We start from the raw sequence: 14,980 nt of genomic DNA, 5'->3' as shown, positions 1-14,980 counted from the left end.
GAATTTTTGTAGATATAGTCAAGCTGATTCTAAAATTTATATGGAATGCCAAAAGAACTAAAATATCTAAAACATTTTTTAAAAAGAACAAATAAGCCCTAACCGGTGTGGCTCAGTGGATAGAACACTTGCCTGCGGACTGAAGGATCCCAGGTTTGATTCCGGTCAAGGGCATGTACCTTGGTTGCGGGCACATCCCCAGTGGGGAGTGTGCAGGAGGCAGCTGATCGATGTTTCTCTCTCATCGATGTTTCTAACTCTCTATCTCTCTCCCTTCCTCTCTGTAAAAAATCAATAAAATATATATTTTTAAAAAGAACAAATAAAAGAAATTTTAAGGCTAACGTATAGTGACATAGATCAGATCAGTGATTTCTTTGGGATGGGAGCAGGCATACAGAGGAACCAAAGGAAAAGATAACAAAGGGATACAGGGAAAGTCTTGGGGGTAGTGGATAGATTCATTATCTTGCTTGTGGGAACAAACTTATCAAATTGTGTACTTTAAGTATGTATAGGTCAATTATAACTCAATAAAGCTATTTTAAAATATTCTTTCCAAAGTAATATATTACTTTTATATCTACGAGGTGGCAGTTGGAACCATGGAGGTTGCCAAAGTGTTTAATTCACATCCTCTAGCATTATTTAATTTTTAAAATAATATATAGGAAGAGTAAGATGAAGGTAGGTTCCCATTGCAGCACATTTTATAAGATTATGATGAAAATAAAAAGGAACATAATTGTAGTAGATCTTTAGCAGATTGCTATTTAGTAGTTTGAAGCTTTAGGCATAGTAAGTATGAACTGCAGAATAGAGAACAGGTATAGTCTCTTCCCTCTGCCCCTGTCCACCAGCAATTTGTAAAGAATCAAGAGGCTGGTTGACAGTTGAACAATTCTTGACATTTTTGTAGTACCTTTGCAGAAGGCCTTATAGTATGTTATCAAACCCACCTGCCACTCCTTGTTAACAATCTCTACATTTAAAAAAGAGTAAATAAAAATGTAATTCTGTTATAACATCATTGCTTCAGGTTTTGGTAACTAGATAGAAATTTCAGCTCCAGCATTTTCTAGCTGTCTGCAAAGTTTCCCCCAGTAGGAAAGAAGGCCTGTCAGCCTACAAAAGGATAGGGAGGAATTCCTTTGACCCCCAGGCCAGTTATCTGTTAAAAAAAGAAAAGAGAGAAACTGTGATAAAAAGTAATCCACAGGCATTTTTCAAAAGCACTTTTATGATTCACATTATATATTTAACCACCTATTATTCTTATTTTATTCCCTATCATAAAAAGGAATTACTTGATTAGGTATTTATGATCTAACCCAGTTTTTCACACAGATAATAATCTAAACAGCAACCATTTACAACTAACTGGGATTTAAAGCTGAATTTATTTCTATAATTTCACAACTATTAAGAAAGGGATTTGAACCAAATGATTTCTAAATTTCTTTTCAGCTCAAAAAGTCTATACTTTTTATCAGTATTTGTTTTGTTGTAAAAAATTAAAAACCTGAAAATATTCTTGTGACATCAAAACAATCAACTAATCTTATTTATTTATTCATTATATATTTTTATTGATTTCAGAGAGGAAGGGAGAGGGAGAGATAGAAACATCAATGATGCGAGAGAATCATTGATTGGTTGCCTCCTGCACGCCCTCCCCCCCACTGGGGTTTGAGCCCATGAGCTGGGTTTGTGCCCTGAGGGCATATACCCTGACTTGGAATCAAACCCTGAATCAAACTGGGAATCCAACTGTGACCTCCTGGTTCATAGGTTGACGCTCAACCACTGAGTCACGCTGGCCGGGCCAATCAACTGATCTTATGAGCATGTTTCAAATACTGGTTTTCCAAGCCCATCCTACTGATTTATAGAATTTCAGCAAACACTACTGAAGTAAAAATTATTTTTAAGAACTGTAAAAGGAGTCTAAAAATGTTGTCCTGGACTTCAGATAACTTTCAGTCTAGAAAATCTAAGTAAAACGTTTTGAAGTGTAGCATGATGAGCTTAAAATGCTAACTGGAATTATGTCTTGGAAGTATGAAAAAGCACCGATCACTTGATTATACTTAACTGAGGATCTCCCACCTCATCCTCAATGAAAAGAAATAGCCAGATCACCTTGAAAATTCCACCCGCTTCAGGTTGCCGCAAAAGATCCTCAGGGCCTATTCCATCCCGGGCACAGGTCACGTACATTTCAGAGTAATCCTTCCCTCCAAAGCAACAGGAGGTGGTTTTATCCACAGGCAACTTCACAGTTTGGAGTCTTTTCCCTAGATCAGTGGTCGGCAAACTCATTAGTCAACAGAGCCAAATCTCAACAGTACAACGATTGAAATTTCTTTTGAGAGCCACATTTTTTAAACTTAAACTAGATAGGTAGGTACATTGGTATTAACTTAATTAGGGTACTCCTAAGCTGGCCTTTGCTAAAAACATCCTCAATCTGATTCTGAGGTCAACCCCTTCCACCTCTCCCATCCTCAACTCCTGCACAGGAATCGCGCGCTGCGTACCCGGGGTCCTCTCACGCAGCGTCTCCCGTCGCCCAACCGACCGACACCTCCCACTTCTTCTAACGCCACTTCTTCAAAATAGACTTGCCCAGGCCGAAAACCGACTTCTGTGCATGGGCCACGAAGTTTCAATCTCACTGTACGTGTGCGCCCGCATGTGGTATTTTGTGGAAGAGCCAAAGAGCCGCATGTGGCTCGCGAGCCGCGGTTTGCCGACCCTGCCCTAGAGCACCAAATATTTTATTTAAAGTCTATTTCTAGCAAATTCCCAACCTGCAAAAGCTTTCCGGACCCTTTCCAGAGTAATAGAAGAGTTTAAAGAAGATGGTAGAGGTCACATTTCAACCACGTATAGCACCTACCTTCCCTGACAATTTATTTGTTTTGAGCAAAAAGACTTATCTGCACAGGAAAAGAAGTTCTGACTATAAACTGGGGGCTATCTATTTGGCCTTGATTTCTAAAATCATCCAATTGGCACCTTCGAATATAGGGTGTCCCCCAAAAATGTATACACACACTTTGAATAATTATAAAGGCAGTGTTTATTAAAATGTATTTTATTTTCAACATTGAGCTACCAGGCCCTGGCTGGTTTTGCTCAGTGGATAGAGCGTCAGCCTGCGGACTGAAGGGTCCCAGGTTCAATTCCGGTCAAGGGCACATGCCGGGGTTGCAGGCTCCATCCCCAGTAGGGGGCATGCAGGAGGCAACCAACCAATGATTCTCTTTCATCATTGATGTTTCTATTTTTCTCTCCCTCCCTTTCTGAAATTAATAAAAAATATATTTTAAAAAATTGAGCTATCAGCTGTTATAGTGTGTATTCATTTGGAGGGATACCCTGTATATTGCTGTCTAACTTTATTAATAATGAATTTTCTCTAGTCCCTAGTGTCTGGTGTTTCTAGACATGACAGGGATTTTCCATTGTGTTGTGAGCCTACCTGTCTCAGGATCTAAACGAATCACTCTTCCTCCATTGTAACAGGCCACCCAGAGCTTCCCCTCGGCATCGATACACATTCCATCTGGGATTTGTTCGTCTTTCTCCAGCTTGTAAACACTTCTGCGGTTGGCTACGGTTTGAAAAAAAGCACCCCCCCCCCAAACAACAAGCTACTCAATACTAAGCACCAAACAATGAGCAATCAAATGATTATAAATACTGACCACTTCTGCTTATCTGGGTTCTGGTGTATGGGAACCACAGGCGGGATGGTTCAAAAGGATTCCTAACTCTAAACAATGACCACAAATCTGATGGGTACCCCTCAACAAAGGATTTTCACCACATGATTTGGGGTGGATTCATCCTTTAGGTTGGGTACACACATGTCTGTCGAAGCTTTCAGAGGAGAGAAAAAAGAAAGCAGAATTCTTTTTTTTTTTTTTTTATATATTTTATTGATTTTTTACAGAGAGGAAGAGAGAGAGATAGAGAGTTAGAAACATCGATGAGAGAGGAACATCGATCAGCTGCCTCCTGCACACCTCCTATTGGGGATGTGCCCGCAACCCAGGTACATGCCCTTGACCGGAATCGAACCCGGGACCTCTCAGTCCACAGGCTGACGCTCTATCCACCGAGCCAAACCGGTTTCGGCTGCAGAATTCTTTTTAAAAAATTGATTTCAGAGAGGAAGGGAGAGGGAGAGAGATAGAAACATCCATGATGAGAGAGAATCACTGATCGGCTGCCTCCTGCACGCCCCCTACTGTGGATCGAGCCCTCAACCCAGGCATGTGCCCTTGACTGGGAATCAAACCGTGACCTCCTGGTTCATGGGTCAATGCTCAACCACTGCCATCAGCCAGGCAGGAAGTAGAATTCTTAATAAAATACCAATAGGCCCTGGCCAGTTTTGCTCAGTGGATAGAGCATCGGCCTGTGGACTGAAGGGTCCCGGGTTTGATTCCAGCCAACGGCACATGCCCGGGTTGCTGGCTTGATCCCCAGTAGGGGGCTTGCAGGAGGCAGCCAGTCAATGATTCTCTCTCATCATTGATGTTTCTATCTCTCTCTCCCTCTCCCTTCCTCTCTGAAATCAATAAAAAAATATAAAATAAAATAAAATACCAATATATCTTTTTGAGGCTGAACTGAATTCCCTCATGACCACCTCAGATATATAGGGTGTCCCAAAAAATGTATACATGCACTCTGAATAATTATAAAGGCAGTGTTTATTAAAATACAATTCATTTACAAAATTGAGCAATTAGCTGTTAAAATGTGTATACATTTTTTTGGGACACCCTGTACTTCAGCCTGTGGTTAGACCTTTGCAGTTTTACTTACAAAATGCCTACTTTGATTAACCTCAAGATCTAGAAGGCAACTCAATGGTGCCATGTGAACAATTCATTCACAAAAACTAGTACAATGTATGAGTTCTGTTTCTGCCTAATGCTTCATAATCACCTTATCAAAATGAAATGTTACAAGAGTTTCTTTCACCCTAACTGGTTTGGCTCAGTGGATAGAGCGTCGGCCTGCGGACTGAAAGGTCCCAGGTTCGATTCCGGTCAGGGACATGTACCTTGGTTGTGGGCACATCCCCAGTAGGAGATGTGCAGGAGGCAGCTGATCGATGTTTCTCTCTCATCAATGTTTCTAACTCTCTATCCATCTCTCTTCCTCTCTGTAAAAAATCAATAAAATATATTTTTTTGAAAAGAAAGAGGATTAAAGGTCTATCCATATTATGCCACCTGTGGCCACATTTAGTTGTGTTAAGAGCCATGATCAACTGCATTATAGTCAAGTGTGTGTAATCATTACCATACTAGGATAATATCATTGGACAGCTCTCTATTTGACGAAGTAAGGATCTTTACACATGGGTGGAGGGACAGGCAGCTTACTAATGATATACATAAGAAAAAATATGAGCAGTATTAAGGAAAATAATGAAAAAGTATGTACAGATCTTTCCTGTGTGCAAGTCATAGTCGAAAGCATCCACGGAGTAGGACAGGCTGTCTATGTAATAGAAGATTTTGTGGTCCAGGGACCAATCCAAGCCATTGGAGATGTCCACCTGGTCAAAGTACTTTTCCACATGGTGGTCAGGAAAGAGGCAGTACAGGGACCCTTGATGCCGCTCCAGAACTCCTGGGGCTGTTTCTTCAGCCATGGTGCCTACAAAAACCAAAGACCGCTGAGCTCAGCCCCACAGCATCTTGCCCATGGTGGCACTATCTTTTCTTACCAGGGTTCCTTCTCACGATTAAATCAAGGAATTTATACAATCCCAATCTGGGTCCTATATTTTTAAAAAATGACAACTACTGCCCAGCTGGCGTGGCTCAGTGGTTGAGCGTTGACCTATGAACCAGAAGGTCACGGTCAGGGCACATGCCCATGCTGCAGGCTCAATCCCCAGTAGGGAGTGTGCAGAAAGCAGCTGAACTGTGATTCTCATCATTGATGTTTCTCTGTCTCCCTCTCCCTTCTTCTCTGAAATCAATAAAAATATATGAAAATAAAAATGACAACTACCTTGCTTGTAATGCAAATCAAAACTACACAGGTTCTAGTTCCAGATAACAAGGAGTCCATGTGCACCAATATCATTTTCTCCCACTGAGCACAGCTATACAACTTGGTCAAAATGCAAGGCATAGCTGTTTGGGAACTCAGAAAGTAAATGTCAGGAAGTTCAGAGAAGAACACCATTTTAAAGTACCACTTAGTTGGTGTTGAGTTTTCCATTTTATCCTCTAGGATGCCCCAGCATCCTGCAACTGAACTTAGCACAGCCTGAACTTGAAGTGAGTACTGCGGTGCAGACAGAGATCCAAGAGAAACCCTCAAGTTGTGGCTCCAGGAGCAGAAAAGAAAACTCCTGAGGTTCAGAGGAGTAGAAGAAATACCCTGGTTATTTTTCCAATTGGATTTATTGGGGTGACATTGGCTAATACAATCATACAGGTTTCATGTATACAATTCTGCAACACATCATGTGTATATATATATATTTTTAAATATATTTTATTGATTTTTTACAGAGAGGAAGGGAGAGAGATAGAGAGTTAGAAACATCGATGAGAAAGAAACATCGATCAGCTGCCTCCTGCACATCTCCTACTGGGGATGTGCCCACAACCCAGGTACATGCCCTTGACCGGAATCGAACCTGGGACCTTTCAGTCCGCAGGCCGACGCTCTATCCACTGAGCCAAACCGGTTTCGGCCATCATGTGTATATTGTACTGTGTGTTCACCATCCCAAGTCAAGTCTCCTTCAATCACCATTTATCCCCACTTTCCCTTCTTCTAGCTCCTCCTCCTCCTCTCCTTCTGGCAATTTCCACTCCCTTTTCTCCATTCTCTCACGCATCGGTCCCCAGGCAATTCTGCAGCAAGGGTAGCAACAGTAGAGTGTGTCCAGCAACAGAAAACTACAGGAATCAAATCTCTGAGGGGAAGGAACATTCTGTTCCATTTGGTGAAGTCACAGCTCCAAAAGGGCAGAACCGAACACGGTTGCTTTTATGTTCGCTCTCTCTCTGTCCTCCTGCCATTTGACCTTGGAGGGAGCACAATCATAGATATGGGTGGTTTCAGGCTGGAGGAATGAAAGGAGAGTTCTAGCAAGCTGAACGTACCCAGAGAGAGTGAAGAGGGTGTTGCACAGTAATGCAACCCCATAAAATGATCTGTGATCTGGACTCATTCTACTTGTACATGCATGGATATGATTCCAATTAGCATATCAAACAGAGAGTGGTGCTGTGGATAGAATTCATTCTAAGTCTCAGACTGACTACCAAGTGGCATGCATGTGGGACAAAATCTAATGGCACCTAAGAGAAAGCAGGTTGGAACTTGTGGTCTGAGGTCTGAGCCTAAACATACAGATTACTTACTAAAACTAATATATAAACATTCTTCATAGGATTTAAACAAGACTCAGGGTCTCATAACATAATAGTAAAAATGGTCAGGATACTGTTCAAAATTACTTGGCAACACAAAGAAGCATGAAAATCTCAATTTGTATAGGAAAAGCAGCAACAGACGCAGAGAGCAAAATGGCACAGATGTTGGAATTATTTAACAAAGATTAAAACAGCTCTTATGAGAAATTTGTAAACCATCTTGAAATAAAGCTCAAAATAGAAAATATCAGCAAAGAAATAGAAGATATAAAGGATAATCAAATGAAAATTTTAGAAGTGAAAAAATAACTGAACTTAAAAAATCTTACTGGATGGACCTGACAGAAGAAAAAAGATGACAGAGGAAAGAGTTGGCATACATATGTTAGGTCAATAGAAATTTATTTGAATCTGACCAACAGAGATAATAAAGATTGGAAAAAATGAACAGAGCTTTAGGGACCTGTAGGACAACAATAAAAGAGCTAACATACTGGATTCCCAGAGAAGAGGAAAAAGAATACAAGGCCAAAAAATATTTTAAGAAGTAATGGCTCAAAACTCCTCAAATTTGGTGAAAAGCACAAAACTATAGATCCAAGGAGCTGAGCAAACCCAAAACAGGATAAACCCAAAGAAACCTATACCTAGATACATCATAGTCAAATTTCTGAAAACTAAAGTAAAATAGAAATTCTTGAGATTAATGAAAGAAAAATCACATATTAAATATGGGGGAATAATGAGTTCAATGACCATAAATTTTTCATGAGAATCCATGGAGGTCAGAAGGAAGTGACACATTTTAAATTTCCTGAAAGAAAAAAAAAGTGTCAACCTCAAATACTATCTTCACTGAAAATATCCTTTAAGAATGAGGGTGAAAGTTTGTTCTAGGTCTGTGAAATATGCCGAACTTTCCAAAAATTCATCTGGAATTAAAAAAAAGACCCCGAATAGCTGCAGCAATCCTTAGAAAGAAGAACAAAGTGGGAGGGATCTCAATACCAGATATCAAGCTGTATTACAAAGCCACTGTTCTCAAAACTGCCTGGTACTAGCACAAGAACAGACATATAGATCAATGGAATGGAATAGGGAACCCAGAAACTGACCCAAGCCACTATACTCAATTAATATTTGATAAAGGAGGCATGAATATACAATGGAGTCAAGACAGTCTCTTCAATAAATGGTGTTGGGAAAATTGGACAGATACATGCAAAATAATGAAATTAGACCACCAACTTATACCATACACAAAAATAAACTTAAAATGGATAAAGGACTTAAACATAAGAGGGGAAACCATAAAAATACTAGAGGAATCCACAGGCAGCAAAATCTCAGACATACGCTGAAGCAATTTCTTCACCGATACAGCTCCTAGGGCAATGGAAACTAAGGAGAAAATAAACAAATGGGACTACATCAAAATAAAAAGTTTTTGCACAGCAAAAGAAACCATCAACAAAACAACAAGAAAGCCCACTGCATGGGAGAACATATTTCCCAATGTCATCACCAATAAGGGTTTAATCTCCAACATTTACAGGGAACTCACACAACTTAACAAAAGGAAGATAACCCAATCAAAAAATGGGCAACGGACCTAAATAGACACCTTTCAAAAGAGGACATAAGGAATGCCAAGAGACATACGAAAACATGCTCAAAGTCACTAATCATCTGAGAAATGCAAATCAAAACAACAGTGAGGTACCATCTCACACCTGTCAGAATGGCTATCATCAACAAATCAACAAACAACAAGTGCTGGAGAGGATGTGGAGAAAAAGGAACACTTGTGCACTGCTGGTGGGAATGCAGACTGGTGCAGCCACTATGGAAGACAGTATGGAGTTTCCTCAAAAAACTAAAAATGGAACTCCCATTTGACCCAGTGATCCTGCTTCTAGGAATATATTCCAAGAAACTAGAAACAACAATCAGAAAGGATATATGCACCCCTAGGTTCATAGCAGCACAATTCACCATAGCAATGATCTGGAAACAGACTAAATTCCCATCAGCAGATGAGTGGATTAGAAAACTTTGGTACATCTACACGATGGAATACTATGCTACAGTAAAAAAGAAGGAATTCTTACCATTTGCAACAGCATGGATGGAACTGGAGAGCATTATGCTAAGTGAAATACGCCAGTCAGAGAAAGAGAAATATCACATAATGTCACTCATTTATGGAAAATAATGAACAACATAACCTGATGAACAAAAACAGACCCAGGGACAGAGAAGCATCAATTAGACCGTCAAACCTCAGAGGGAAGGTAGGGGAGGGTGGGGGGAAGGGGGAGAGATCAACCAAAGGACTTGTATGCATGCATATAAGCCTAACCAATGGACACAGACAACAGGGAGGTGAGGACATGAGTGGAGGGGTGGGAGGGCAATGGGGAGATAAGGACACATATATAATACCTTAATCAATAAAGAAATTTAAAAAAAGAATGAGGGTGAAATAAAGACATTCTCACATAAAGTAAAACCAAGAGAATGCATAGCCAGTAGACCCACTCTAAACTAATTGCTAAAGGAACTTCTTTAGACAGTAGGGAAATGATACCAAAAGGAAGCATGAAACACAGGAGGTATTTTAGTAGTAAAGGCACATGATATATGCAACTTACTTTCAAGTGATTCTGGAGAAAAATTTATACATGTAGAGAGATAAATGGAGCAAAGTGTTGACAATAGGTACATTCAGATAAAGGGTACACAGATGTTCGTACAATTCTTACTTCTTTCTGTAAATTTGAAATTATTTCTAATGTAAACATCAACAACAAAGCTTATATGTTTAAAACTTATTTAAGCCATAACGTTATCATACAAATTTTGGTCTCTGTTAGAGACAGAAGCTGAAAGAATATCTGAAGTTTTTCTCATGGGGTTTTTTTTTTAGTGGTACAAATTACTCAAGTTAATAACAAAAGAACCCAAGACATTTTTACCACTAAAGCAGTGAGACTTTTATCAGTGTTGTTTTTTTTTGTTGTTGCCAAGCTCAGTAAGTAGGTGCTAAAGATAAACCATACCAGCAAAGTATCTCCCAGCGGGATCCACCTTCCCATCATTGAATCGATTGTTTTTCTTGTCTTGATCTATGGTGGCCAGGACAATGGCTGACTGATCTTCCCAGTCCAAAGCACAAAACTTTGTTCCAACGGTGGCGACATAGCCTCCCAACTGGCGGAGGGCCACGGAGCTGACTGGGGCGTCTGCAGAGGCAAAAGCCACAATCAGGATTCAGCATGCAGCCCAGGGGCCGAGCAGCGCGCTGAGCCTATCATGCCACCTGCCGTCGCCAAGAGGATTGCAGCCCTTTCGACAATGGTGTGCTCGCTTCCTTCTGTTGATGAAGGATAGAATGAAGGCTACAGAACCCGAGGATACTTGTTGATAATAAAGTCCAGGCACTGTTCTGGACAGCAGGCACAGAAAGGTGAGTGAAATTCAACCCTATTGGAAGCTCCCAGTCTAGCAGAGAAGTGGAACCCCAGCAGCCACCACACATTGGGGCAGGCGCCACATCAAGTTCAGAGGAGGGATTCCTAACTGTGTGTGTGTGTGTGTGTGTGTGTGTGTGTGTGTGTGTGTGTGTGTGTTGTGGTGGTGGTGGTGGTGGTGGTGGTGGGTGGGCACCAAAGCAGTTGTCACAGAACAAGAGATGCTAAATTTGTCTGCTCTCCAGGAAATTCAGAGACACACTGTTTAGTTTCAGCAACTAGGCTTTGTGACATTCTTCTCTCCCTCCAGTACAGGACATTCCTTTTTAAGGGGCCCTATTTAATTAAAAATTACATAAAAATTTAAAATTTATTTCAGCCCTAGCTGGTTTTCCTCAATGGATAGAGCGTCAGCCTGTGGACTGAAGGATCCTGGGTTTGATTCTGGTCAAGGGCACATGCCTGGGTTGTGGGCTCCATCCCCAGTAGGGGGTGTGCAGGAGGCAGCCGATCAATGATTCTCTGTCATCATGGATGTTTCTAACTCTCTCTCCCTCTCCCTTCCTCTCTGAAATCAATAAAATATATTAAAAATTCTTTAAAAATAAAATTTATTTCAATTAAATAATTTAGATAGCAGTCTCCAGCTTCCAATGCTCTTATCTGAATGTGTGAAGGAAAGATCCGATAGCACGTCATTATTGGAACAAAATGGGGAATGCTGCCCCTCCTTCACAGAGGAAGAGGGAAGTACTGACCATCCAGAATGTACTCCTGGCTCAAAGGGGGAGAGCGACAGCCCTGGCTGGTGTTTCCCAGTGGGTAGAGCATTGCCCCTCTCACTGAAGGGTCACGGGTTCGATTCCTGGTCTAGGGCATGAACCTGGGTTGCGGGTTTGATCCCTAGCTCTGGTCAGGGTCTGTGCGGGAGGCAACCAATTGATGTGTCTCACACTGATGTTTCTTCCTTCCTTCCTTCCTTCCTTCCTTCCTTCCTTCCTTCCTTCCTTCCTTCCTTCCTTCCTTCCTTCCTTCCTTCCTCTCTCTCTAGAAAGCAATGGTGAGGATTAACAAAAGTGGAGGACACAGACAGCTTGACAATCCCAGAGCTTTACAGCATATTCAGCTTTCACATGAAGGTCCCAGGGGAATGACACTTGAGGTGACCTCCCTTCCCCAGAGAAAAGATGGCTGGCTGGGTGGATCTGAGCCCCGCCTTCATCCTTACCCACAGTCACTCGATGAACTTGCTTGCTGAGCGAATCCCACCGGCAAACCTTCTTTGAAGGAATATCTACGAAGAGCAGAGAGTTGGTCGCTTCCTCCCACACTGGAGACTCCCCGCACCGGCAGTTCTCTGGCAGGACACACTCAATCTTAATGGAACACATGGTCATGGGGGATCTACTGAAGGCGACAGAGACAACATGCAACGTGATCTCATGGAGCGAATTCAGTGCGGCATCTGGCTTGAGGCCCCGGTAAGCTGCCAATAGACACTAAGTTGTTTTTATTAGAACTAGAAAAGCTAGGCACACTTTCTCAAAATCAGAACAAAATATGTAATGTGGCTGAAAAAGAACTAAGAGCGGATAGGCGATAGCATGAGACATCTTCAATCAACTTGCCAGGCCTTTTTTCCAAGCTAGCTTCTATTTTTTTTTAAATATATTTTTTATTGATTTCAGAGAGGAAGAGAGAGGGACAGAGAGATAGAAACATCAATGATGAGAGAGAATCATCAATTGGCTGCCTCCTACACCCCCCCCCCCCCACTGGGGATCGCGCCCACACCTGGGCATGTGCCCTGACCGGGAATTGAATCATGACCTCTTGGTTCATAGGTTAATGCTCAACCACTGAGCAACACCGGCCAGGCCAAGCTATCTTTGTGTGTGTGTGTGTGTGTGTGTGTGTGTGTGAGAGAGAGAGAGAGAGAGAGAGAGAGAGAGAGAGAGAGAGAGAGAAAGAGAGAGAGAGAGAGAGAGAGTCCAACATCCACACCTAGGTGTTGGTGACCCTCAGAGAGCCAGCTCAGAGGTGGCAAGGTTGCTCTTCATGCCAGACCCCAGCCGCTAAGGTGGACCGGGTTGGGGGGAGGGGGAGACAAAGGGGGGGTGGGAGGGGCGGAGCACCCTCACTGCTGGCTGCTCTGGGAGTCTGAGGTCACCTTCTCTTGCTGCCGTCCCCATGCGTTGATGTTGATTCACTTCCCTGACCACTCAAAGGCCAGCGCCTCCCCACTTTGCATTTTTTCTGAGCTGCATTTTAAAGTACAGTGGGGCCTTGACTTACGAGTTTAATTCGTTCCGTGACGGAGGTCATAACTCAAATTACTCGTATGTCAAATCAAAAAGTGAACAAGTGAGACATGTGATGCTGGGCTGATGTTGTGGCGTTCACTGTGACGTTCGCTGCGCCAACTAGCGGTGGGGTATCTGAAGCTGGCTTGTAACCCGAATTTTAGCTCACAACTCAAAGCAAAAAATCGGCCGAGAGACGGCTCGTATCTCGAAAAACTCGTTAGTCGGGACACTTGTAAGTCAAGGCCCCACTGTATATTCTTCAGCGATAATACACTAAATCAGAAGTAACATTCATTTTCAGATTCGGATAATGGGAGGGGTGGGAAAGAGGGCACCGTCTGGCACCCTTGTGGGAACTGGCAGCCCTCAGCTGGTTCTCGCCACCCAGGCAGGCAGCGCGCCAGGGTGGCAAGGAGTCTTGAAGTCCGCGGGCAGGGACATTCTATGCTGGGACTTCAGGCCAGAGACTTTGACCGACACTCAGGGAGAATAAAAGTCAGAAAAGTCAAAATATTACCTAAGAAACCCAGTGGGAGAGGAAAAACAGGCAACTTCAAGAGCCTTCTCTTCCCCAAACTCTGCCCTGCTGACCCAAATGGCCTGCTCTTCCTCCTTCTCCCGGGCACCTATCTGCTTTGAAGTAAGTGGTCTCACACATGGATGGGCAAATGAATGGGGGGGGGGTGGAGGAAATGATCTTTGGTTTAATATTTCCTTCAGTAAACTGCATTAAAAACATTTTTGGCCCTAGCTGGTTTGGCTCAGTGGATAGAGCATTGGCCAACGGAATGAAGGGTCCTGGGTTCGATTCCAGTCAAGGGCACAGGCCTGGGTTGTGGGCTCGATCCCCAGTGTGGGGCGAGCAAGAGGCAGCTGATCAACGATTCTCTCTCATCATTGATGTTTCTATCTCTCCCTTCCTCTCTGAAATCAATACAAATATTGAAAAAACAAACAAAACATTTTTGTTGTTGTTAATCCTCACCCAAGGATATTTTTCCATTGATTCTTAGAGTGGAAGGGAGCGGGGAGACACAGAGAGAGAAGCTTCCATGTGAGAGACACATTGACTGGCTGCCTCCCCAGGGGGACTGAGATTGCAACTGAGGTACATGCCCTTGACCAGAATTGAACCCAGGGCCCTTCAGTCCTTGGGCTGACACTCTAGCCACTGAGCTAAACCAGCCAGGGAAAACCATTATTTTTTTTTTTTAAAGAAACAGCACAGCTCAGATAGGCCTCCATACCACCTGCCGGCTCAGCATTTGCAATCCTCCTTGACTGTGAGAGCTGGCCCGGCTCCCAGGCCCCCTGTGTCTGCGATACAGCCCGCGATCAGACACGGGGCTTGCACAACAGCAGCTTTTAACCCCACACTCGCTCCTGCCAGCGGGGGCTGCCACATGTCCCCTCTCTGCCCTGGTTCCCGAGAGCTGGGCCCCAGGCAGGGGTCGTGGCTGGAATCGGTGGCCGGCAGGGTGGGAGCGGGGAGCCGGGAAGCGGCTCCGCTGCACGTGGGTCCCGCGCAGGCCTGGGAGCTGAAGGTCGCGCCCACCTGGTGTCTCCGTGCAGGTCGCGGTGGTCGGAGGACGGTGCGGTCGGTGCCCTTCCTGCCGCCCTGGTGGGAGGCCAGCCGGAGCGGGCTTAGCTCGGCCGCCGCCAGCCCTTCCTTCTCCGGCGAGGGTGTTGGGAGGCGGGCGGGTGGCTGCTGGGCGGCTCAAAGGTCAGGCAGTGGAGGGGTGGGGAGCTGCGGGACCCAGAGCTGTCCGCCTCC

The 14,980-nt window shown here is 43.5% G+C and overlaps 2 protein-coding genes across 4 annotated transcripts in view; one reads left to right on the top strand and one right to left on the bottom strand.

Annotated features, from left to right (window-relative positions):
- Positions 1-251: 251 nt before the first annotated feature.
- Positions 252-14,979, bottom strand: RGN (regucalcin). Of its 3 annotated transcripts, none has more exons than XM_036303942.1 (7): positions 14,762-14,979; positions 12,129-12,307; positions 10,490-10,672; positions 5,470-5,685; positions 3,488-3,619; positions 2,143-2,297; positions 252-1,171 (listed from the first exon to the last, which is right to left on the bottom strand). In XM_036303942.1, exons 2-7 carry the CDS (start codon positions 12,295-12,297, stop codon positions 1,121-1,123), a joined length of 906 nt encoding a protein of 301 aa, XP_036159835.1. In that variant the 5' UTR covers positions 12,298-12,307; positions 14,762-14,979; the 3' UTR covers positions 252-1,120. The 3 variants fall into 3 exon arrangements, with proteins under 3 accessions (XP_036159835.1, XP_036159834.1, XP_036159836.1); XM_036303941.1 differs by having other exon boundaries at positions 12,129-12,304; XM_036303943.1 differs by lacking the exon at positions 5,470-5,685 and having other exon boundaries at positions 12,129-12,304.
- Positions 12,328-14,980, top strand: part of FBXW12 (F-box and WD repeat domain containing 12) — a 16,523-nt gene continuing 13,870 nt past the window's right edge. The window contains exon 1 of the mRNA XM_036305608.1: positions 12,328-12,381. Within this exon, the coding sequence (XP_036161501.1) occupies positions 12,328-12,381 (54 nt within the window). The remainder of the gene's footprint in view (positions 12,382-14,980) is intronic.

Source organism: Myotis myotis, unplaced genomic scaffold, assembly GCF_014108235.1.
Source record: "Myotis myotis isolate mMyoMyo1 unplaced genomic scaffold, mMyoMyo1.p scaffold_m19_p_4, whole genome shotgun sequence".
In the NCBI taxonomy this organism is placed as follows: Eukaryota; Metazoa; Chordata; class Mammalia; order Chiroptera; family Vespertilionidae; genus Myotis; species Myotis myotis.
Note: the sequence above shows the minus strand (reverse complement) of the source record. Positions and strands in the feature narration are given on the sequence as shown.